At 37.2% G+C, this 26,353-nt stretch overlaps 1 protein-coding gene across 7 annotated transcripts in view; it reads right to left on the bottom strand.

Annotated features, from left to right (window-relative positions):
* Window positions 1-26,353, bottom strand: part of EXOC6 (exocyst complex component 6) — a 140,860-nt gene that overhangs the window by 33,103 nt on the left and 81,404 nt on the right. For 4 of the 7 annotated variants that reach the window (XM_072425048.1, XM_072425049.1, XM_072425053.1 and 1 more), the window contains exons 19-20: window positions 21,505-21,534; window positions 8,758-8,899 (exon numbers count right to left, since the gene is read on the bottom strand). In XM_072425048.1, the coding sequence (XP_072281149.1) occupies window positions 8,758-8,899; window positions 21,505-21,534 (172 nt within the window). The remainder of the gene's footprint in view (window positions 1-8,757; window positions 8,900-21,504; window positions 21,535-26,353) is intronic. The other 3 variants (XM_072425050.1, XM_072425052.1, XM_072425054.1) reach the window with 1 other exon arrangement.

Below are 26,353 nucleotides of genomic sequence, written 5' to 3'. Positions count from 1 at the left end.
TTAGCAACCTCTAGATTAACTACGGTTGAGAAACACTGTAATAACCAATCTGCAATTACTAGAATACATTTTTTTCAATATGGTGGACCTTTATTGAAATGGTAAACCCTTCTGTAAGAACCCAAGAAACCCATTACTCCCAAACACTTTTTACCTACCTAGTTTTATCAAAGGCTTTACAGACTTTCAGGTTTGCTGGATCACCCAGGTTATCCCAGTTACCTACCTTCTCCAGTCTTAGAGAGGTTTAAGAAATCAGGCCCACAAGATCCATGAAAAACAATCTCCTCCAGTCTTGGAGAAAATGAATAAATCAGGTCAAAAGGGTCTGATTTACTGAATTGCACAGATAGGTGAATTGTAGCAAAATAAATTCAGTGCATAGCTGAAGTAAACCCATTAAAAAAATACATCTAGCTTCAAACTCAGGCTATATACCTTTCAATGATGACACTGTTCCAAATTCCTAGTATGTCAAGAATAATGACATAAAACAAATGCCTTATCTTCTTTTCTCAGAATAGAACATTTTAAAGAGCTACACCTTAAATAAAATGTAACATACAATGATATAATGGGATAAAAGATTAAACTCTGATTCTTTATTATTTTAACAACCCATCCTTTAATAGGCATCAGAAATCCCATAAACAAGAATTATCCTCATTTAAAAAGCAATTCCTCAATCAAAAAAGGTGTGGCCATTGAATATGAGGATTTGCTCAAAGCTAACTGTACAGCACGTCAATTTATTTTGCAGCTCGTAAAGGACTGTTATTGTCCATACAAATTGTAAATGGTGCATTCCCATGCTAGAAAGTGATCCTTTGTGACAACAGTGCATAGTAACAGGCTTATAGCAATAAATACCTCGGAACCATTTCCTAGAGATTATACATGAAAAACAATCAGGCATGTAGCCGTCACTGTATTCATGATGTGGAGTTGCCGGGACAGCTCTCTTCGGTCATATTAAAACATAACAGTCGTAAACTGATGAGAAAACATGTTTAAGTTTTACAGGACATGAGAAAGACAAAAGTGCATCATATCTGTCTTATAGACTTCCCTGGGGAGGACCAAGTCATATGATTTCTTCTCTACAGATGGCCATGCATAATTTATTTCTTGCATCAAACACACCTGCCCATATTGTACCCCATCCAAACACGCTATAAATCATAGAGTCGGGTCTGGAATTTCATATCTGCTCTGTGTGATGTGACTCTTAATGTACACACATCTCAAACAAACCTTGCTACTATGTTCAATATACACATCTGCAGGCTTCAGTGCAGTAATTATTTACATTATTTACAATATACACATCTGCAGGCACATCTGCAGTAATTATTTATTTCACACATTCACGCACCCCGGCCACCTACATCATTGCCTATTTATAATCTGATATGCATTAAGGTCAGTCTGGTCGGTAGCTGGTAACCAATCAGTATGTTTTTGTGGTATGTAATGAAAGTAAAAAATATAGAGGAAACCTATGTAAAGAGCATGCAAGAGCATGCACAGTCAAAAATCACACAGAAACCAAATTTCATCATTAATGGAACACTCTTAAATAAAGGTGATTGCTGATTGCTTGATGCAGACTTTCCACAAACTTTATATGTAACAAATGAGTGATTCATGCACTGTAAATACTCAGTTTTATCCCCCTGGGTAGCCCTTACTTAATTTCTGCACTATGCTGTTTTGTCAGAACATTTCTACTGATTTTTCTTTAATTTTATATTAGATTTTATGTTTAATATTATTCTCACCTGTGCAGCACTACACTTTGGTTGTGCTACTTATTTTTTAAATGTACCAAGGACAATTTCTGAGGAGCTAGTTATCCTAACTGCATTTTTTGGAGGTGTGGGGAAAGCTGGAGTGCCCAGAGGAAACCCATGTGAACACAACGCCCCTTGGAGAGACCGTTCATGTGGGCAACAATATTTTGAAGTGTATAAGGAGCCTTGTAGCCCCATCCCAATACTGGCACAATACTTGCCACTTCTGGGTATGAAGGAGTATGTGACCTGATCCCCTGTGATAGTGCTCAGATCTAGTAGCCAATCACTAGATTTATGCACTGTGATAGGGCCAAAAAAAGTGACATTGTCAATCATTGGAGCCACAATTGAATTGTAAAAAGTTGTAGTTTGGACAAAATTGCACCTTAAAAAATATCTGTACTTTTAAACCCCCTCCTACTGAGCTCACCTAGCCCACTGACCCTCCATAGTCTGTGGCCTGTTGATCTTCACTACACTTGGCACTTGTAGCTTCATACGAGTTCCTATGATGTTTTAGACATTATGCTTACCTTTTATTAGGAGTTGCTATGCATTATTAATGTGTTTTATGTGTTTATTACCTTTCATCTCCATTGAAAGTGCTTTTTGATAAACCTGTTTCAAAGATGCAGCCAGTATGATTTTTTTTTAATTGTACTACATCTGCAATGCAACAAAACACACTGTGCAAAAGCACTCTGAAAACTGACACGTCCCCATACAGTGCTTGCAGCAACAACATCATTGTGAGATCATTTACTGCAATTTGTAAACTAGAAAAAAAAATTACGATCAAAAAAATAGTTCAGAAGCCATTAAATGCTGCACATTAAAACATAAGATAGTGTAGAACACACCTCCCTCCCTGTGTCTGTAAAACGGAGAAAGCCATTTATCAATACAGTAGGAAGCTACCTGCCACTTGTGAGTTATCTGCACACTCTGAGTGCTAATGGAACTGTCACCATTGTAGCCATTAATCCCAAGATGTCAAAGCAGAAAAGCAAGAGGAGGCCGATGGGAACGGTTATAAATCACATGGAGCATAGGGATGCACAGAATGCATCTGACAGGGCTTGTGAATGAAATCCCTGCAACAAAAGCAAATTTTCCATCCAGATCTGGTCCTGACAAACCCTTTAGAAAAAAAAAAAAAGAATTTTTGCTTCAAAACTAAAATGTTACTAAAATAAATCATGGGTTTTGTGCTTTTGTAATATGATGTTGCTGTTTTGTAAATCCCTTGTATATGAACAGAATGATTCACTGCAAGTAAACAGACGTCTGCGCCTAACAAAAAACACCAACAAGAAAGCAGAAAAAAGGAGCAATAAAAATACCAAAATGATTATAAAAGTTGTTAAAATGACAAATATCTAATTTTGAAAAGATGATCAGGAGATTTTGAAAGAGCGCCTCCATAAAACAAGAAATATTTAAAGGACCTCCTGGTAATATTTTCATATATGCTTGTAGAAGGGAATTTCAACTTTCCCCAAAACTTTTCATCTGTAAATAGAATTAGCCAATGAATGATATTGTCAACGTCTAATATATAATAATAAACTAATATGGAACTGCATACTACTAAAGGCAGTAAGTTATTAAGTAAACTGTTTATAATTTGGGAACACACTGCTGTTGTACTAATGGCAAAATCTTGGTAATGATTGATAAATTACCACCTCCTCTTTTCCCCCCCATACCCCCATTTCAATAGACCAGTGTTACTTAACTAGGGTTCCTTGAACCATGAGCACTGGTACCAATGATCTTTGTGGGGTACAATGATCTGTAAGGGTGACATTCTTACCAGTAGCCAGAAATGTAAGAGGTATTCTTCCTACTACCCACTGAACTAATGTACTGTGAATTGTTGAAATAATAATAATAGAAGGGGTTCCCTGAAGACCTGAAAGTTATTTCAAAGGGTTGCCCCATGTTGAAGAGTTAAGCTACGTACACACTTCCAATTATTATCGTTGGAAAACGAACGACGAACGATCCTGCACGATATCTACGAACGATCGTATAGCACCGATCCTGCACATAGAGATAACGACACGATCGTTCGTAGATATTGTACACACAATAGATACGATCGTTTGAGCGATAGAGGAACTATGTGCACGACAGGAAAGTGAACGAACGTTCGTTCATTACGCATGCTCAGACCATGGACGATCAACGAACGATCGTACACACGAACGATGTTCACCGATCGTCGTCCAATCCGATCCGCCGGTCCGGTCGTTCGTTTCCAACGACTTTCCTTGTTTTTGGTTACTTTTTTTACGAACGATTTTTGCCCAATCGATCGTTCGTCGTTCGTTTTGAACGATAAAAATTGGAAGTGTGTACGCACCTTAAGAGAAACACTGCATTAGACTTTATTAGGGGCTTTAGACCATACCGTAGTGGATTTCTCCCTGATATCAATAGTTACCTGGATGACTGTCTCACTTTTTACTGATTAGACCTGGTGTTCCTGTTTAATCTAAAAATCCAACATATCTGTCCCTGCCGACCACTAGCTAATACAAGCACCGATTCATGTGTACCATAGCAATGGCTTCAACCAGTTGTTTTCAATGCTTAAAACACCAATGAATTGAATGACCATTTAAATCATGTGTTTCCCCAACCTGATTTATTGAAGCTCTCCAAGACTGGAGAAACTAGACTATCATGGATTCCATGGACATGATTTATTAAAAACTGTACAAGATTGGGAAAAGATAGACTATCATGGGAGAACTTGGGTGTTCCAGCAAACCTGGAATGGTTCAGGTCCAGGATAGAAAACATTTGCCAACTAATAGGAAATTATTTTTAAGAAATCTATTCCAGGTTTTCAAACAGTAATTGATTGGGTGGAAGCCCCAAAGCTATGCACACATAAGTACAATATTTTGCTTCATCTGATCAGATCTGTCCATGTCTGATCTGATCTGATCTGATCATTTTTCTTGGATAGAATTCAGATCATTTGTTTGTTCTCTCACACAGGTCAGTGAATATAGTTTTTTCCTTACTATATTTTATAAAACTATTTCTTAGTTTTGAGTGAGGAATGTGCATAATAGAGTGTTTCTCTTATTTAAATTTATACCAGACCCCTACCCTCAACAGAATGGGGGCATAATTGGGGAAAAGGACCTCTTACCCAAAACCAATGCTAAATGGCGGTGGAAGTCTGAAGTGTTGGTATCTTATTTAAATCCCTTTAATAAGGGGCCCATAATTATCCACCTGCACCCTACCCAAAGAGAAAAAGTACAGGACTGCACAGTACCCCCTACCCATTCCTAAAAAGGGTTAAAGAAAATATATACATAAGCACACCACACACACTAAAAACTCTTTGTTATCCTTTTTTTACCAGCGTATATCTTTGCAGGGTCCAGCATTTACCAAAAATCTATTCTCTCCAGATCAAGCACCGGCAGCTCCCCACTCCTCAAACTTGTCAATATGCAAAACATTTGATAATAATTCTCAGTGTTTAACACTTTAAAAAGCCTAAAAATTACAGAAAAATACCTACTGATCTGCTTGAATTAAACTCTGATCCTAAATCCTGTTGTGGGCTATCTCTCTCTATACAAATTGCCTTGACCTTCTACCTGTAACACCAAAGCCTTTCTGCTGCCTGTCTGTGTTATGACTTTGTTGAACACTGTGCTACTTAACCTTTGCCTCCTAACTCTCTAAGAACTCTTTATCTGCTGTGGTCAGCTGCTGACAATAAAGCAAGCACTGAGTGCAAAATCTGGGGAAAAAAGTCTCCTATTGGTGTCTCCAACAAATCTCTCCTTTTCATGACTGCCCACTTGTACTATTGTGGAAAAAAAAAGTCAATGCCTATCAGTGACAGTTTGCACAATCACCAATCTTTCATCCCTTAACCAAAAATTCTCTGAAGCTCTAGACAAACCAGCCTGACCTCAAAAGTACTATTGCTTATTTTGTTACTAGGCTTTTCTTTTTGTTTAACTTATTTACCTAGAGATTCAAATCGAATGATTAGGAAATATTAAACATCATCTATCTTCTGAATAAGTGGACTGCCCCATCCCTCCTTTTCCAAAGCACACAAAATAATTCTAGCTTGGCTTTAAGGTATCTATTTATAAAGCAGTGCAACTGAAATTCCCCACCTATTAGTAGAGAATCATCCAAGTCCATGTGTTTTCAATGACAGTGATGTTTGACGATGTTTTGTCAGATTCACTGGTTTATAAATAGACCTGAGTAATTTTTTTTGCAATTATTTTCATTACGGATGTGTTTAATGTACTTTTAAAGCCAAAATGAAGTGAATATACAGGTATCACAGGTAAACCCTGGTATCACATGTATAAGCCAGCTTGAAGCCACTACAAGGTAAACTTTTCAATATCATCTTCCCACCTTAAGATGAATCAAGTTAAAGTCAACTAGTGATGATTGCAACTGCAAAAACAAAAGTAATAGACTCTATCAGAACACTCCTTAACCCTGAGACTGTGGGGTTTCAAAGTAAACATTTTCATTGTTTCCCTGTAGCTAAGAACAGAAAACATATTCTATTAGCAATGAAAATGTTTCAACATATCAGAAGTGCAAATATTCTGCCAAACACTAAAAAGGTCAGACACTTCCAACAATGGCTCCTGACTGTTTTACAAATATATATTATTCAGAATTAGATCAGTCTCAAATTTCTCTTTGAAGCTTCTATTCATGACTCTTACAAATTTTCTAAACATAGATGTCTATTCATTAGTTATGAAGTAACTAAAGGACCCATATAGAATAGAATTCCAAAATATTCCTTGCATGTTCAGAGAATACCTATTCCACCCACTCACAATGGCCTCTAACCTCAGTCACTGACCACAAGGGTCGCCAGTCTGTCTGGAAGCACATATATAATGAAGGCATGAAACGTGCTGATGGTATGATGGTTGATGACACTGCTTAGAAAACTCCTGAGTAGATTTCGGTCTATACTCCCTGAGCTGTGCTACATACTAACCTACATACTAACTAACTACATTTCCTAGGTGGCACAGTTAATTAGTGTGACATCCGTAGTAAGGTTGACATGTTAAAACTTGGTTTTAGGAAAGTGATGACAAGAAGAGAATTCCAATATTATGTATGCACACTGGCACTTTGCTTCCTTTGGCATCTTGTATTACTACACAAATCACAGAGTGAATTTATAATAGTTTTCTAGCACATGCCATGAATAATATATAAATATCAGATCTACAATATTGTCATGCTGATCAGTAGGATCTGACATGGGTTTCTGAAATGTGCTGCACTAAATATTACATTTCTTTCAGCATGAAGACATTCCTCATATCAATGTACTTTACACATCTAGATAAGAAAAGTTCCCACACCAAAATAAAACCAAAGGCAATCTTAGCTGTACATCTGCAAGACTGGAACTGCATGTACCACGAAATTTATGGACTCCGGAACGCACATTCACAGGGAGCCGTGTGTCGCTCGAAGGGGAAGAATCTTCCCCTAGATTGACGTCATGATGCCAGAACCTGCCCACTCTCCCATCACACTAAACATGTGTGCTTACATACCTAAGCAAATTTGTTCCAGTCAATTTATTAATAGTTGGTGTTATTAGAGATAGTTATTGGATTTTGTGTTTTAAAAATCCAACATGTTTTTGGAGTTCGAACAGTCCACCCCTCCTCTTCATCAATGGGTAATAACTCTGGACTGGAAGAAAATTCAAATACTAAAATATAAGAAATTTGTTATTTAAAAAACATCACCAAATTTTTTGTTGTCTGTGTATATTGTGGAGATTTCCAGCCATTTCCTGTCGCATTAACCACAGTAATCGAAATTTCCTGAGCACCTAGACAACGATTTTAACTTAATAGGTTCCAACCTTTCCCCAACCACTGTCCTAACCTTCTTTCCCTGAGTTCCAACCCTTCCCCAACCACTCTCCAAACCTTCTTTCACTGAGGGCATCCTTTCACTGAGTTCCAACCTTTCCCCAACCACTCTCCTAACCTTCTTTCACTGAGGGCATCCTTTCACTGAGTTCCAACCTTTCCCCAACCACTCTCCAAACCTTCTTTCTGTCCTAATCTTCTTTCCCTGAGTTCCAACCTTTCCCCAACCACTGTCCTAAACTGCTTCATAGAGATTCTGCTCACTTCCAGTCTTGGTGACTGTACAGTATGGGAGAGACAGTTATCCAAAAAGGTATGAAGGAAAAGCCACAAATTCTTAGGGCCAAGTCACACGAGCATTACTAACATACAAGTAGCCTGTTTTAATGAAAGTGCTCCCTCCCTAGCTGGACCAGAGAGATGCTGGTCCCTTACTATTTACCTAATGACAAGATATTCAGTAGTCTACCAGGTGATTAGAAACATCTTCTGGGTGAATCTGCTGCTGACAATGCAGCAGAACTATCCAAATGACATAAGCCCTGAAACCAAATCTAGGCAAACTGGTAATTACACAGATGAAATACATAAAAGGTAGCTGTTTTACCTACAAAAGGTTGGTATGTCTGTCTATTCAGTTCTGAGATTCACACTGGCAGAGGAGAAGACCTTATTTATTTGTTCTCCACTTCAGTAGCACCTACAGATCTCCACCACTGCCATGTGATTGGAAAGCACATTGATAAGCTCATATCTCTGTTACTCTATTTTCTTCTCTTATCAATGGCTGCTTGTCTTGCTCCCCCTCCACAAGTTTGTGCAGGGACTGCAATAAGGTGATACCAATCAAATTTTGCTACTTACATTACTTGCATTTAAAAAATAAATTTACATGATTTAATAATGATTACAAAGAGGAATTCACTTGTGTCTTTATATCAGCTTAATATTGAGCTTTAATGAGATTAATGAATAAGTATACTAGACTGCTGAGACACACAAGAGAGGGGGTCTGTAAAAGTAGACCATGGACTCACATTCACACTGGATGACATCAAGGTTGAATTGCTGGATGGCGCCCATGCTGATTTGTTTGAGTTCAGTGTCCAGCAGCATCTGTGTTAGTGATGTGGAGAGGTGTTTGCAGGCTGACATACAAGCAGTTTGGGCAACTTTTCCCTGAAAAACAAAAATTACATGACATTATATATTTTTAATGTTTTGAGTTGTATATATAATCATGTTAATACCCTTTTTATTTAATTCGCATAAACTACTTCAAAATGGACATTTATGTAAAAATTACATAGTAGTGATCCTCACTACTTTCACATTGATTATGTATCTTTCTTAAATTATTTATTTTTACTTTGTGATGGTAGATAATGGTAGATGGTAGATAATAACAAGCCCCTAAGAAATGAACAAGCAATTCAGCAATACACTGGGTGAGTCTTAACAAAAAATTTAAAAAATCTTTTAGTAGATGTTGGAGAACTAATTTGCCTAAAATGTATTGAAATCTTCTGAGAACTACTTCCCCTGCATGTGCTGGGACTGGATGAACTCCTGCATGCTTGCCTGTGAGTTATGTCACTCGGGGCCGGCTAATTATGATGGCTGATGATCAAAATCAGGAAGTGGAGAAGAAAGAGGATAGCAGCACGTTACTGAACAGGGACAGGTGTTTTTATTTAAAAATTTTCAATCACACAGGTAAGATTATTTTACTGCAGAAGGAACATTACCTGTCCCTTTTGCAATAAAATACCTGGCTGGTCGCAGTTTTTTTTACTTCTAGAGTTTAGTTCTGCTTTACCTTTTCCGATCTTTGCATACAATTGACGTATAAGATTTATAAACTACAGAGTATGATGATTCAAAAGTAAAATAAGATGGGGGGTAGTGAGGGAAAAGTGAGAATAAAGCATGGAGAAGTACAGTTGAAGGGTTGAGAAAGAAAAGTACAACCATTCTTTTTTTAAAAAGAACAATAAACCAAACATTGAAAACTACAATATTTTAATCAAACAGTTTATTGGTATATAAGAAGGATAAACATCTAACTCCTTTTGGGGGTAAAGAAACACCTCCTTGTTTTAGGGTTTGGTAGAATAGGAAGAATAACTTGGTAGCTACGTTTTTTACAGTGATCTCTGAATGTGTGACCAATAAATAGGAGACATAAAACAAGAGCAACCTCCAAGCATGCAGAAGATTCAATTAACTCAATCATATGCTGTAAATGATAGAGTTCCCCAACAATGATGATCAGTGAAGTGTCTTCGTACATGGTGGTCAGTTGAGAAAGGCCTCCTTCTCTGATGGTGAGAGAGGAATGCCTTTTAGCAACCCCTGGAGTAACCCTAGGGTTCTACAGAAAGATTTAAGAAAGACTTGAGTGAATGAACAGGAGAGGAAAGACAAAAAGAAAAGCAAAGGAAAACTAAAGAAAAGGTCAAAAGAAAAACAGAAAAGTAAAGAGGGATATAAGCTCAAGTTAAGAGGAATAAAGACTGATGGACCTTTACCAAAGAGTGTTGGAATATAGTAAGCAGTGAGGTTAGTTGAGTATAACTTTAAGTGTCACCAAAATATGTTTCAGTGTATGAGAACATATCAAAGACAAATTGCAGTTTCAATAAAGGTTGTCATAACTTTTAGCAGAAGGCTGTGTTACCCTTTGAAAATTTCATAGTTGTGACAACTCCTCTGGTTAAACAAGCTCTGCTAATCTACCATGAGATTCACAATTTTCCAGCTAAAATCACAAGTCTACTATTCACTGAAAGAACTTACGAAGGAATTCTGCGGCAACAACAATCCAGAAACAGCAATGGTAATTACATTGTGACACGCTGCACTATTCCCCAAGCAGAACCGTATCAATACCAGCGGAGAATGGAAGGAGAAAAGAAGAAATCAATGGTCCACAGTTCATTTAATTACAATGTAATATGTTGGAGATACCTAATGGATATGTCATTTTGATTTAATGGAACAACTAGTGCATTTTAGTTTAATGTACTGCTCCATTAAATAAGCTATGTCTCCTGTTTGCTCTGCAATGATAATGAAATAACTGTACAGGCAGACAAATTGGTTGTCGAGAAAAATTCCAAGGAACCATTTGTTTTTTTTCCCCAGATGGATAAAAAGTTTAAGTCATTAAAAAAAGAAACTTTAAGAGAGTTCTTTTGATGCCCTCAGTGACATACTGTAGCAGCCAGGATTTCTGGAAGATGCATTCTTTGATGAGGAGGTTGTTCTTAGATGAAGCTGGCTGTATTTAAATGAAAACGGATCACAGGAACAATTGGGATTACTCCCAATTATAATCTCTTTCCTCTCTATATATGAAATATGACTATTTTGTGTATATCTGATAATCAATTCATTATCACCAACGGCTGTTTTTATTAATCTTCACAGACATGAGCAACTGAATAGACACTTGAACTGTTTATAGGACAGTTGACCATTTATTGTAATATCCACTGTATTGTAAGCTATTCCTATGCTAACTGTAACTTTAAATCTGACAGGACATGTCACTTGATTTTTGTCTGCTACATTTATGTTACACTCACAGGTTTTGTCCCTTAACCAGCCTGTGACTGGACTGTGAATGAGAAGCAGCAGACAGATTAGCTCATTTCTCTGTTTCTCCATCACCTCCTTTAAATAGCAAGTTTAGTAACTTTGCCTTGTGCTTTCTTTTCTTCCTCCAAATTGAGCTCTGTTGTATAGTGCTTTGCTGATAATAGGTCCGAATTCAGATATCTATACTCTGCCTAGAAAAAAAATCCATTATTGATTACAGAGCTGCATTGAAATATGTCTTTTATATGTGCCTGATGTTTAGCTTTAAGGAAGTATAGTAAAACAGTCAACTATGTGGATAGAATTTATTACACATTTCTTTTCCTTACACTGGTCATAACATGCCTAACATGTGCACTGACATCTGCATCTGACCAGATAATCACTCCTTTAGAGAATGACAAAGTTATGGGAAAATTCTTTAGAAAAGCAACCTTGTCAAAAAACTTTGTGAATTCTGCAAAATCTTCAGAGTTCTAGTAATTTGGTATTGCACAGGGTAATTGACCCCACCATGATTAATATGCAATCATTTTGTCCGTTCTATGCCTGCCCACAGCCACCTACATAGGTTCAAAGTGTACAACCTGAAATGATTAGCACCCACAATTATACAGAAATTCACTGTGCAAGCAGATGCAGGTTATCCATTCACACAGGGCTGTCATCAATGGGCACAAGGGGTACATCTGTACCGGGCTCTGATCAAAAGAGCTAGACATTTGCAATGCTGGAACATTTAGACATGGGGGAGGGGCCCAGGAAGTTTACCAAGTATAAGGCCAGAAATTTCTGATGGCAGTCCTGCATTCACATCCCACACCCCCTCCAAAAATTCAGCACAATTATTACAATGTAAGCAAAGTCATTCTTATTTTATACAACAGATGGCCATCCACTGAGTAAAATAAATAAAAATCCTGTCTGCATCAAATGAAGTGCTGCAGATTTTATTGAACACTTTGAATGCATTGTATGACATCTAGTCTAGGTCCCAAAGAGTTGGTTTATATCCTTGATGGTCCATTAGCATCTGCTCATCATCACATTCCCTTACACTGCTCTACTGAATGCATCCAATGCTTTCAGGACATTTCTATTTGATTTCAACAATCCTGAGACTAAGAGTTCTCCATTTCTCAGATATTTTAGGCTTGGAACAAAAGTTTAAAAACTGATTTACCCTGAGCAACCTTTGACCAAAAACTAATTTTGTAGGCCAACTGCTCACACCAAACAATTTTGGTTTACTAAGTCCTAAAATTTTCACTACCTATTAAGGTTACTATAACATTGATGTTCACCAAGCAAGAATAATTTTTCCAAGAAAAGTTAAGTACAGCAGTGGAGACTTGGTCACGTTGTCCATATCTGTGCTGTAAACCTTAACAGTGAGGTTTGTATCTAAAACAATGCTAGTATTCTTTTACAAGGGTAATAATTTCTAATACACAATAATATTGGCAAAGGTTGATGGAACATGCTAAGCTACCTAAGTTTCAAGCTGGACTTTAATTAGTGATGTAGTTGAAATCTGTCTTTAGGTGTGAGGGTACATTGCTTGGTCACAAGGACACATTGCATGATGGCCATGTTGAATCTGGCTGCCATAGACTGTGGATTAGCCATAGACATGCAAATTTACATCAAATCAGTGTACAAGTGTATGGGCCTATCAATCAAACCCATTCTACTGCCTTATCTTAGCCTGGAAACTCTCACTGAGACATCTAAATAGGTCATTCCAATTCAAAAACCATTATCTCCCATATTTATGTAGCACTGGGAAACCCTGTCCTGATAGTGTTCTTGATAAGATTTAAACCTGGTAATCAGTAAAGCAAGAATATTAGCCTATAGGGCTCCCTATTACCCATCCAAAAATATTCAATGGAGGTGTAGGCATATTATATAAGCCATGCACATTATGTCCTATTTATAGATCTCATAAAAGTATTGACACCATAGACCCTAAAAAGTACAACTTCAACTCAAATGTTTAAAGGCTTGTGTTATGGTCCAAGCTAAAGACATTTATGGGGCACTGCTTTGTGTAGGCAATCAGTTCTGTAACAGTGGTACCTTTCAATCTATCTAAAATTAACTAACACAGTAAACAACAATACCCCAAGTAAAATGCTTGACAAACACCTACCCCCAAAGTTGTCTAAATGTCCTGTGGATTCCCCAGATAATGCTGAAATTTTAGTTCCTAAAGAAAAGAACCCCTTAGACCAGCTTCTTATATTTCAAAGGAACTTAGAAAAGGAAATCTGCTGACATGCTGAATACATTCTATAGTGGCCAAAAAGCTTTCACTCTTCGGACCATTGTTACCCAGAGACATTAGACTCCCGGAAAATTCCCAAAAGGTCAGCCACATGCATCCGTCCATGCCACCTTCAAGCTACTGGTCTCCACGCTCTCTGGATTCATGCTTATGGCCTCAAAAGCTGCTTTCATCATTTGCAAGAGTGTCAGTCAATATGATTTATGGACTGCATTCAGAAAAGTCAAGGCAGATAGATGAGAAATATGACTACAATCTGCTAATTTGTTTTGCATTGAGCTACTTACTGCTCAAAGTACTAATGTCAGGCTGAAATCGGCAATACAATTAACCAGCCAGTGACAGACTCATCCATCCTCCCTGCCAGACTGTGCCAATCAAGGACAGCATGAGGTGACATTTGGGGAGGTCAGTAAGAAGCCCTATTCTCTGTGTTGTTTTCCTGATTGACAGTTTTTGAATTTAGCTTGTCGAGGTGGGTCATCCTTTACCCACTGGCTTTTTACTACAAGCTGTGAAATAATAATAGAAACTTTAGCTTCTTACACAAAGGCAGCAGGGTCCTTTACTGCAAGGAAACTAATTTATGTTTACACCCAAACTACAGCTAGATTTCAAAATTTGTATTTTTTTACATCAACTATTCTACGAATATATGAGTTGCTGTTCATATGGATATCTTGCATGCACGTTACATTCGATCCACAGCGCATGACAACTTTTGTATGATTTCAAGCAAAGTTAACAGCACTTTTTGAAATGCCATTCTTCTGCTGGGAGAAGCTATTAAACTATTATTTAAATATTGGAAGGCTTTTTTTATGAATTATTATTTTATCACCACCTGGAATATATAACTTTTCTACTTGGCATTTTAATAACATTACCCTTTACACTGTCCCCACCCCCAAGTATATTTTTTATGCCCTAGCCAATGCCAGATCTAGGATACTTTAGGTGTAGTCCTTTAAACAATGTGGACAGGTAAATGTAAAACTAAAAATACAGCTGTGGAACAGTTTTAGTGACTTGACTTTTACATACAAAATACCACTAACATTGAAAAGAACAATGTCATGTGGTAAATTCAGCTGATGCATATGATAAAACATTTAAACCTAATTTGCAATATTGTAAACTCACAAATATTGCAGGATCATGAATTTATGTTTTAATGAACTGGTCTCTAAAGCCCTTTAAACATGTTTTACTTTTTTATGCTGCATTAACTCACTCAAAACACTGAAACTACAAGAAAAGTTTATTACTAAAGATACAGACAATAATATATGATATATACTATATATATAAAAATATTTACACTATATATGTGTGTGTAAGCAGAAATACAGTAGTTTTTTATGTTGAGTCCTGCCAAGGAATTGATTGACACTTTATTACCATAACAATGGTGGCATTACTTGATAGAGAGGGGGTTAGCCCAAGGCCAGCTAATCAGCATATTTCTTAGGAGAAGGGACTTCAGTAAATCCTTAGGGGATGCTATAGATAGAAAGTTCCCTCTTATAGAGAATAAAGTGAGATGTGCAGAGCAAAGTTTTGACAGGTTTCCCCCTAGGCACATTTAAACTGGGATGCCCTTTAAACGGGCTGAATTTGCAGGCGCCACAAGATTTTTTTTTTCCATTAAAAATGTGTTGTTGGAGGCAGCCTGATGTCTGTTTTACATATACATCTGCATTTCAGTTGAAGAATGTACAAAACAAAATGAAAGGGAGGGTGGTCTCATGTCATCTGATTGTAGTGAGCCTTGTGTTTCTTGTGACCATGTCTACCATAAGTTCTATTTCAAGATATATCCACCAGTGTTTTGAGCAGGTCCAGTAGTAATAAAAGAGAAACATCAAAATGTTGGTAAACTGTGTGGCTGTCCTACCTATTTGCCTTCAAGTGCTTTATAGAAAATACAGCCCTGGAGGTGAGAGATTGTTTTTTCTGAACTGTGTGCTGCAGAAACACGTCTACTTTACTGACCACACTGGGCACACAGTGACAGCAAAACATACAAATGTTCCTGTCATTTAGTGATATGGAATGGCAGATCGCTAAAGGAAGTAGTGGAACACCTAAAGCCGCATACACACTTGCAATTATAGTAGTTGGAAAGGATCTTTCATGATCCTTTCCAACGACTAAGCACTCAACGATGCATGAACAATGCTGTACATACAGTACCATTCTGCTCTATGCAGAGGAGAGGGGCAGAGCGACGGAGCGGCACTCCGCTGTGCGTTCTCTACCTTCACTTGCATTATGATCGTTTGTCGTTCATTGTCCGTGGATCCGCCAGGATGGTGGTCGTTCAGACGATGAACGACGAGCACTGAGACGATTATCAGTCGAGAACCATTGGAAGTGTGTACGTAGCTTAATACTACAATCATCTCCAGTGATTAAAATCTAACATTTGTGTGGGGCTTGATCCTAAAATTTGCTACAAACCCACATCTAACTCACCAGGTCTGCTACCAAGCGCTATTCCTATTTCAGCAAACTTAAAGCAGTCATTTGACAATTTCCTTTTAAACTTGCTGATGTCAGTGGAATTCTCCAGTAAATGGGGAGTGTTGGGTTGGTCATGGACTGAAGACTGCTGAAAAGGTTAGCTCACAATAAAAGACTGCAACAAAAGTAAGGTTAGTATACAATACAGGCAACATATGGACAAAAAAACTATAGGACACGTTTTGTATTTCTAAGATAGACCACTGGGTTCTATTCTGAACTCCAATTAGCTCACATAAATGTTGAGTTAGCCATTAAAAGTCAGAGAGTATATAAACCATGGACTGAAAACAGAAACAGAAGCATACTGACTATATGCAGTACCCTACAAAGAAATAACAAATAAGGAGCTAGATCTTTAATATATTTACTCAGAGCCTTAAATGTTGTTTCCGAAATCCAGGAACCTCCACTTTCATACAGTAAAACAAATAATGCAATGCATATAATGGCTCCAAAAGATGTTTAAAAAGTTAATGCCTAACTTCACCCACCTCACTTGGAGGCAGTCCTGGCGTCTAGCACTTTTTCCAAAAGTCTCCAGGCTTAAGGCACAGGGTTCTCTTACCACTTCTCTTGTCCTAGGTGGTCCTCAATTTAGTAAAACATAGTGCAATATGCAATTTTTACTGGCATTATTATACAAAATGAAAAGCAATATTCTGACGCATCCCTCAAGGTCAATAATACCAATTTTCATTCTACCTAGAAGATTAGAGTCACATAAAGTGATTACTGAAGACGGAGAGTATGGGAAAGCAGGTGAGTATTGCAAATTCTCATCTGCTGGGGGACCAATAAAAAAAAATGTACCCTGAGTTGGACTTATGTTGGTATAAAATACCACCATGCTTTTGAATACAAAGATCTACCTTGCAGGTTCCCTGTGGGTTACTTGAAGACAAAAGGCAAAATCTGTATACCAGATTTTGCTTTTTGTAATTTTTTGTACAGAACTGGAATGGTGATAACCAGTTCTAGTTTTTTATCAGGACTCATTTTCGCATAGTTGTCACCCAATTATGAAACTGCCTACTTAAGGGTGGAGTAGAGTGATGACCTCCTTAGTGGGCTGCTGCTTTTTCTTCTGTCTGTAGGCTGTGTAATCCGCATAGAGCTCAAGCTCTTGGTGGTCTAGCAGTGTTGCTTAAATTAAAGCAATAGTCAATACAAAGTCATTTTTATTTAGACTGGCTACACAGAATTTGAAACTTTGTGGAAAATAAAAAAAAAAATAATTTATGTATTTGAATGTATATTTAGCTATATACTTGCAGCTCAGTGACCTATTCGACCCAAAACAGCAATGTTTATGTCGGTGACTTCTTCAATGGAGGGCTTCAATCACTTTGAAGACTAGCAAATCATTCATATACATCAGACCATTCTTGTCAAATAGAGAGGTTGAGTCACTTGCTACAGGCTTCAACAAGATAAAGAGCAATAAGACTAGAACAACTGTATATATAATTGTTTTTAGAGAGAGGTCAACAGCAATGTGCAATCAGCATGTGTAAATGGTCTGATGACAGTTCATCTATACTGAACACAAGCACAGCCTTATCTTCTGTTCTGGCAAAACATAATACAGGAACACTACACTGGAATCATAGGAGCTTCAAATATAAATCAAATTGAAGACACATGCTGACAAACAGCCCTGTGGTCGGGGGTGACATGAACCCGGGATATGTTGCGCTTGGCAAATCTGCAAGGAGCAGAAAATAAAGTCACTTTTATTCACACTGATAGGGAGTTATAAGGCTTTCCAATATGGGAATTCAGGCAATAAAAACTTTTAACCCTTCTCTCCAGGCTATGTCACCCCTAAAGCCATAAATCTTAGCCTGGTGGGCAGTACAGGGGTTACTCCTAATGTCAGGTTAATATTGTTCTCGGCACATAAAAGATTCTAATTAGGTTGGAATATCCACAAGGTTCTTATGTGAGCCTTTGAAAGATTAGACAAACCGCAGAGAGGCAAGTGGAGATTTGTAATGACAAGAATCCCTGTGCCAATAATTCATTCTGCTCATGCCTAAAATATGTATGCCTGGCTTTATCACATTCTCATCAGTGCATAATATTAAACCTGAGCTGGAGAACAAGCAAACACCCCACTCCGAGCTTGGCTAGAGAAAGGTCATTGTATTCCACATAATTCATTCTCGACTCTGGTGACATTTACTGTATTCCTGGCAAATTAATCCCATCCCGGAGAAAAGGCTAAGCTTCCATATTCATGTCTGGAGGAAAGCAGCCTTGAAAAAAATAATAAAAAGGGAAAAAATGTTGTAGCTTAGAGCTACACGAATAAAAGTAACTGGCTGGTATTTTAATTTTTCAGGTTTTACTGTATTTCCAGAGAGGTGGGGATGCCTGCTGGAAAACAGAATTACGTACAAGGAAACGGAAGGCCTCAGTCAGCCAAAATACCTTCTTTTATTGCTGCTTAGAAAAGAAAGAATCTGATTTGTTATTACATATAGATATACATGTTTTTTCCTGACCCGAGTTTGTGAAATTTTCATGGGTGTTAAAGTTAACAAAATCCCAAAAAGTAAAAACATTAGGTCCCAACTGTATATTACTGGAAAAAATAAAAATGTTTTTTAAGCTTATCCAGAGCCCTGAAAAATCTACCTTTTGCCTTGAATTCCTCTTGAAAAAATATCAGTGCTTTGTGCTTAACTGTATATCTGTAGTGTGAGACCTAAAGCTGACCATACAAGGTTCGATTTTCCTGTTCAATCAAACAATAATATAAATCCATAAATTGATTCTTTGTGAATTTGAATGACCAAAAGAGCGTGTAAAATCCAAATGAAATAAATATAACTAGTACTAAAGAACTGATTGTCCATTAAATGCATTGTGGCAAAATGAATTGATTTTATATTGAACAGGTATATCAAATTGACAAGTTTATTATACAGTGGTACCTCGGTATAAGTCCGCTTTGGAATAAGTCCAACTTGGTTTAAGTCCTGTTTAGACACGAAAAATTTTGCTTGGTACACAACCTGTGCTTGGTATACAACCTGTGCTTGGTATACAACCTGTGCTTGGTATACAACCTGTGCTTGGTATACAACCTGTGCTTGGTATACAACCTTTTTGCTAGAACTTGTATGGGTCAAAATGAGTCATAACACCGCAAGCTACCCTTATTTACCTCTCTCGAGACAAAGCCACGAGTGCCCACGAGCGTCAGTACACCAGTTGCTACCATTCAGTGAACAACCCGCGCTATAACTCTGTGACTTACATAACATCTCCTCCTCCACCCTTCTCAGCACCATCCTAGTAGGCACTCAACTCTTCTCAGCAAGGTAAAGTGAGGATACATTTTCTTTTTTTTCATCTAAGTGCTTTTGTATCTATGTATTTTAGTATTAGGCAGTGTTTAAATCATTTTATACAGTCCCATCAATGTATAATATGCCAATAACAATAGGATTTTTTTTCAAAGAATGGATTAATCATTTACCTTTTTTTTCTTATGGTAAAAATTTGTTTGGTATAAGTCCAAAGATCTGGAACGGATTAAGGACTTATACCAAGGTACCACTGTATTAATAAAATGAATTCATTTATGTTCATAGTCAATATTCTAACTAAAATGAACAAAATTCTGCCTGCTAGTCTCAGAAGATTTAAAGTGAGATTTGATATGTCACTATTGTGCTGCTCACTGTTTTCCTTGCTGGAGTGTAAACAGTGTCTAAGAACTTGAAGTGCTATTGCTTCAGTCATTTTTGGAATCTGTGTTAGTATACCTTTCCTTCTGCACCTTAAATATTCCCCCTTTCCTTAAATCACCAATTATCAGGGATGGCCACCCTGACATGAGAAAGCGATGTCCTGCCTCTCTAAAAACATGGCCGCCTCAACACAAGGTAGAGAAAAAAACCTTTTTTTATAAGAGGAAGATCATGGCGCAGTTCCCAAAAGCCACAGGTTGCTTTTGGCTGCATGGTAGTTGTTTAACGATTTGCACTGCAGGAATATTATGCTGCAAAAAGTCCACTGGCAATACTGCGACTAGTCCTTTGTCCTCTGCTTTTAGGGCACAGGTTCCACTGTCTACGTGCTCTGAGTGGCTATACATGGGCCAGGATTCTTTCTGATTAGTGGGTCAAGATCTAAGTTGCCAACATTAATACTAGATCATTACAAATTTGATATTGTTATAAGTAATGGTTTTCCTTTTCTATAAACAGTTTGTATGAAAACTGAATGTCTGATCACATAATGAGAAATTGCACCATTATATATGGCCGTGGGACAAACTATTATTTACTAAATGAGCAAAAAATCTAGATATCACAGATCTGACGAAATGTATGCATTATTGGGTTTGCTGTACTGCCCAGATGTTAGGTTTTCTTTTTCTTACAAACAAGTAGAAAACCTATCATATAAAAGAGCCGATACAAAAAGAAGCAGGTGTGTTTGTTGGCATCACACATCTGATATTACTGAGACAAACAATATAATGGGGGTAGTTGTTGGCATTTATTCTTCTTACCAGCATATAACTTTTTCAAGGTATTTACTTTAATACCTAAAATGAAAGTTTGCTACAACAAAAAAGCAGATCTTTCCAGAAAAAAATCTAATTCTGAAGTTTGTGCGTACCACACAATCGGCACATAGTTACCTACAGTCATCTAAAAGTAGTAGTAAGATCTGCTGCCATCATAAAAGGCTGATCTGCAAACTTTTTAATCTGAGTCATTTATCATGATGAAAGGCAATAGTGATTGGTCAATTGCTTTGTCCTGGTTGGCTAGATGTGGTCATGAAGGGTCTGAAGACATACAGAAACTCCCTGATCCAAACATAAATGGTCAGACTGGAAGACTCTTCTTCAGGATATTAAAAATTCTTTACAGTAGTACACACACTACTTAAAAAAAAATATGAGATGATAACAGCTGAAATAAATTTGTGCATCATTAGATTTTTTGGTAAACAGTACATTAAACAAGTAGGCAAAATATGGCCCAAATATTGCTGAGTACTTCTTTAAATACAATGAACAAGGATGAGACCAGTTCTATGGCAGTCTAGTCTTATAGACATTCTACACCATACTAATTGTAGGAACTCTCTACTGTCACCTAATGGTTACACATGGTACTGAATTCTTTTTTTAAGACCGGATTAGCATCTTTTTGACAACTTTATTGACATAGCGGGGTTTTAAATCTGCTCTCAGCATTCCAGTCTGACTCCCCTGTCAACCACACAAACCGCAGTGTAAGTATTTTATACAAAATAAACTTCTTACGCACTAAAAAGAGCCCCAGCCGCCAACAAGAAATGCATCCATACCATGGTTAGTTTATTAGTTACTCACCGACATAGCTCCGTGGTCATTGTTGTTACTCTGAAGTGAATGCAGCATAGTGGTTAAAAGACAAAAAGAAGATGATGTTAATTGCAAAGAAAATGTTAAAGGCAATCATTAGGGAGAAGTATGTTAGAAGCATGTGGAGTTAGAAAAGCCAAAAAATGTGACACTTTACTAACAGGTGAGTATTTACATTAAAAATGAGCAACCAGTGCTACTAAGTATTTAGCATGTTGCCCTGCAAGGCATGTTGAATAGTTGCTGCTGTTTAGTACAGAAAAGCACAGTCACATCTTTTATAATTGCATAGATCTATGAACATGGACTGCACTGTGTTGCAGAGTTTCAGTACAACATCATTAAAAAGCATAAAGGAAGCTACTGAATGTGATTAATTATACAAATCTCTACAAAGGATAGTTTTGGAGCAGGGTTTCCCAGCAAGGTTTCCTCCAGAGATTGCTGGGTGACATTCTTCTTACTGGCCAGTATTGTAAGAGGCATTCATCCTATTGACCACCATGGTAATATACTATGATCTGTGGCTACTATATGCAGGAATCCCCGTTTAATACGGTAGTAAATTTTGCAGGAGTTCGCTGAAGACCTGAAAGTTATTTCAAGGGTTCTCCCATTCAAAAAGTTCTGGTACAAATATGAAGTAAAATCCCCAAGTGCACAACATTTCAGCTTCAAGTACCTCTCAATTGGTGATCTGGGAATGGTGTGGGCCTAATTTGCCCTTCTCTCTAAGCCCTGACATTGGTAGGTCAACTGGTCCTTGGCAAATTGTGTGCTGACATAATGTGTTCAAAACATTAGACTGTAAGCTTGTGTTCCTAGGACTTGATAGAGCTGATATAAAAATTGGAATGCATTAAAAAAAACATAATCATGCAATAGTATTGTAAAGTAAGTAGGACTCCTTTGATATGGTTTCTTTCAAATTAAATCTAACAGAAATGCTTGATATGTTTGCTGCCTTTTTTAGTTCTGCAAATGTGTGATTTAATAAGCATTATTAGGTCAACAAGATGAATTCTTTACACTAAAATCATTTACATTTGACAAAATTTACAAAGCTAAGGGAATAGTGTGTATCATACTGTTAGACAAAAATGTGTTCATGTGAGGTCCAATGTACTATATAGAACATCTCTAGACAGACCTTGTAACAAGGCTTGCTCTGTTCTCTAGGCACTGTGGCACAAATGAATAATGTCAAGGAATTGCCAACTGTCACTGATTTGCAGAGACAGCGCCAAATTCTTAATTGTCCCTGGAAGTTCTCTCTCTTGACGCTTGCTGTCTATTGTCTGATTTGTTAAGTTACTAGCCAGCAGTGAAGAATTCATTCTTTTTATTCTCTGTGAAGTACCCATACACAATTATTAACACACAGCAAGGTGTAACAATGCAAGGTATAGGAGAAACACACAAACAGATAGTAAGTGTTACCAAAATTTCATAGAACATATTTTGGCTTGGCCATCTTTCCATTGACATCATGAGATACAGCATTGATTATACGTGGGTTTCCAACACTGGCTGAGTAGTTCAGGACATTTTGTTATAGTTTTTGCACTGAATACAAATGTCCATTGACATATGAACACCCGCATTTTTTCAAAGTATTCCTAACACCAACAGCCTGAATTAATCTTTCACCCTTAAGTCCCCCAATAAATCTTCCATATCTAAAACAAAAATTGGAAATGACTCCTTGTAGGAACCTACATCTCAGTTTCAAATCTCGGCCAGCACAAATCCCCAGTGTTTACTTGGGTTTCCCCTGGGTACTCCGGTTTCCTCCCACATCCCAAAAACGTGCAGTTAGGTTAATTGGCTTCCCCCCAAATTAACCTTAGACTGTATTAAAAGACATAAAACTGAGGTAGGGACGTTAGATTGTGAGCCCCTTTAGGGACAGCTAGGGCATGAATCTGGACTTTGCACTGTGTAATAGGTTGGCACTATATAAATACTGTGTAATAATATTAATACTTTTATTGACAATTGACAATACCTTCTCCCAAGTTTTTCTCCAAAATGACACAGTGATAGGCATTATCTAGGTCAGCATCTATTTTCTGAAGTCAGATGCTGGCTCAGAGATGACACATAAATCCCGAGTCTGTATGATTTTGGTTAGGACGATGAGAAGAATTTAACAGAAGAATTCCCTTTACCTTTAACATCTTCTTGTACCCCTTGTATGCTAAATGAATGAAAATTTCCCACTGGTACAACCAAAAGTAAAATTAACTCATTCTACCTAAAACTAAAAAAGTCCCACTGTTTATACACTTTAATTTACAATGGCACTATACTATGAAAATACAAGACTTTAGATGAAGCCTAAGCGATAATCAAGATTGTCAATGTACACCAGTGTGAATGTGCTTAACATGTTCATGTTACTGTAGCAGTTAATACATCAAAGTCAGATTACAAGTAAAAAAGGTTGCTGTATGAGCATTAGTAGAATTATTTTCTGCCGTCTTTACCTAGAAAGATTACAGAAAAGTAAACTAATGAGCAATAATCTTTAGCTCAGTGTAAAAAATTTTCTTATAGAAAGGCATATGTCGTCACTGCTAGGATTAATGTTCAGAATAAGAGCTAATCTAAGAGGATCACTATTAACCATTCTCCATCCAAAAGGGAGGAATTGACCCAAGTTTTCAGCCCCCAAGTGTAAGCCCAATCAATGAAAAGAGCTTTTGTAAGGTACTGATGTCAGATGAGAACTTAATTGTAGGAAAATCACACATTGTATCCAGAGATGTTGCCCATCACAAAGGTGTTCAGTAGGGTTGAGGTCAGAGCTCTCTCTAAGCCGTTTGAGCTCCCCATATCGGTCTTGTCAAACCATGTCCTTATAGACTGAAATTTATGTATATGAGTACAGTCATGTTGGGAGCAGAAACTTGTCATCCCTAAACTGTTGACCTGGGGTAGAAGTGCACAACTCTCTAACATAACTTTGTAAGAAGTAGCATTGCAGTACTCCTCATTGTGAACACCAAAACTTCATTTGGAAGGGTGTCATCAAATATTCCCCAAATGCAAGCATTGCAAAAGAATGGTTTAAATTAAACAACTTTAAAAGCAAATGGTACCTGGAAATTATTTGAAAGTTTTAGCAATTATGCAAGAAATAAGTAACACTGAAACAGATAAATTCTTGGACTATATAAATGTCCAGACTGCATTCAGTTGTTACATAGAGTCAGCTTCAATTGTTTGGTTTTCATCTCCCCTCCCAAGCAAAACATTGTCCAATAAAGATATTGATTTTAAAAGGGCAGCTATAGTTTACATCTATGGACAATTCTGGTCTACAAGTGTTCTATCTCCAGTTCCTCCTCCTCAAGGATGTCATTTATAGAGGAAGTGATGTCCAAACCTATTAAAAGTAGCACTCCCTACTCCTGTTTTGTGCCATTCCATGTCCCACCCACAATTTGGAAATCATTGGTAGCCCTAGAAAAATGCAAAGACCTTAAAGAAGAACAGTTTAAAGATCTACAGTCAATCATTGTCACTGAAAAGAACCGAAAAGATTAAATTAGGAAGAACTGTACAGACAGCCTGCTCAACTACTGCTGGATAGTCTGTTGTATTCTGTAGATCCTCTATTGTACATTAGTCCTTGTTAGAGGTTGCCTATTTAGTAATACAATAACGTGAACTATAAATGAGATCTGTATGGCACATATACTGGGGCATGAGTCTAAGTATTCACACAAATACCTCCTGTGCCAAAAATCACAGGGTGTGTGCCAAAAAGCGATGCCACACAAATGAAAACAAAATGCCTAACAGAATCAATTTGCTGAAGTTCTATAGTCAGGGTGGTCAAAAAAATGTATCGGAAATGTGCATGTCTCCCTTATCAAGGTTCAGATATAGAGCAGCACATTTCTGTTGCTACTTGTGTCCCTGCTGCAGATTTACCTTTACTTTCTTGTCCATTGTCACTTCAATATCTAAAAAAAATATTTTGGTTGGTCGTACACTTTATTTAATCTTCCTGCACCTGTTAGAAGCAAGATGACCCAAAGCAATGTTTAAAGTTATTGTTTTTTTAATAAAATGACAGATTGGTAATGTGGGCAGATTAGATGCAAACAGTACTTAGTGGCATTGCTGAAATTCATTATTTAATCCACAGAGACTTGCTGCTTATTTCTGCACTAATAGATGGATATACTTATGGAACATATCTATGAATAAATATCCTATTAATCAAAATGTCTAATTATTCCTTGGGTATTCAGTCTTGGTGGAATTAAAATGTTATTTTTTCCACATGGATAAATACATCTATTTGTCTTTGTTGCTTCTTGATATATGGCCTCCAAAATTGGAATATCAACACTTTGCATACATTAAGAAAAAACATTCTTCACATATTTTTAGACTTAAGAATAAGTACATTGGTTATAGCAGTTAATCCTAACATGTCAATTTTTTTTTGCTTGGTGCACATTCCCAAGGTATAACATTATGTGAAAGTGCAACATTAACAGAATTGTGCAATGAAGTTAATTTTTGTGTACTAGATGTATATCAGAGAGTGGTCAGTTTATTGTAATTATTCAAATCAAAGTTAGTTCAGGTGGAAAGCAAAATATAGGTGATACTTGGTGGCATAACTTTAACCCTGGGAGACACTGGAGCTGCTATGGGGCCAAAGGATGGGAAGGGAGCCAAACTAGGGAAGTTGTCTGATGTCAGATGACTTTAACACTTCCGGTCGTCCCGGTCAACACACTGATATTATTATTGTATGTCTAAATCTGGGCATACACTACAGAGTTTGTATAAAAATAATTTGATCAGTATAACA

This window comes from Pyxicephalus adspersus, chromosome 10 (genome assembly GCF_032062135.1).
Source record: "Pyxicephalus adspersus chromosome 10, UCB_Pads_2.0, whole genome shotgun sequence".
Lineage (NCBI taxonomy): Eukaryota > Metazoa > Chordata > Amphibia > Anura > Pyxicephalidae > Pyxicephalus > Pyxicephalus adspersus.
This window is presented reverse-complemented; position numbering and strand designations above follow the sequence as displayed.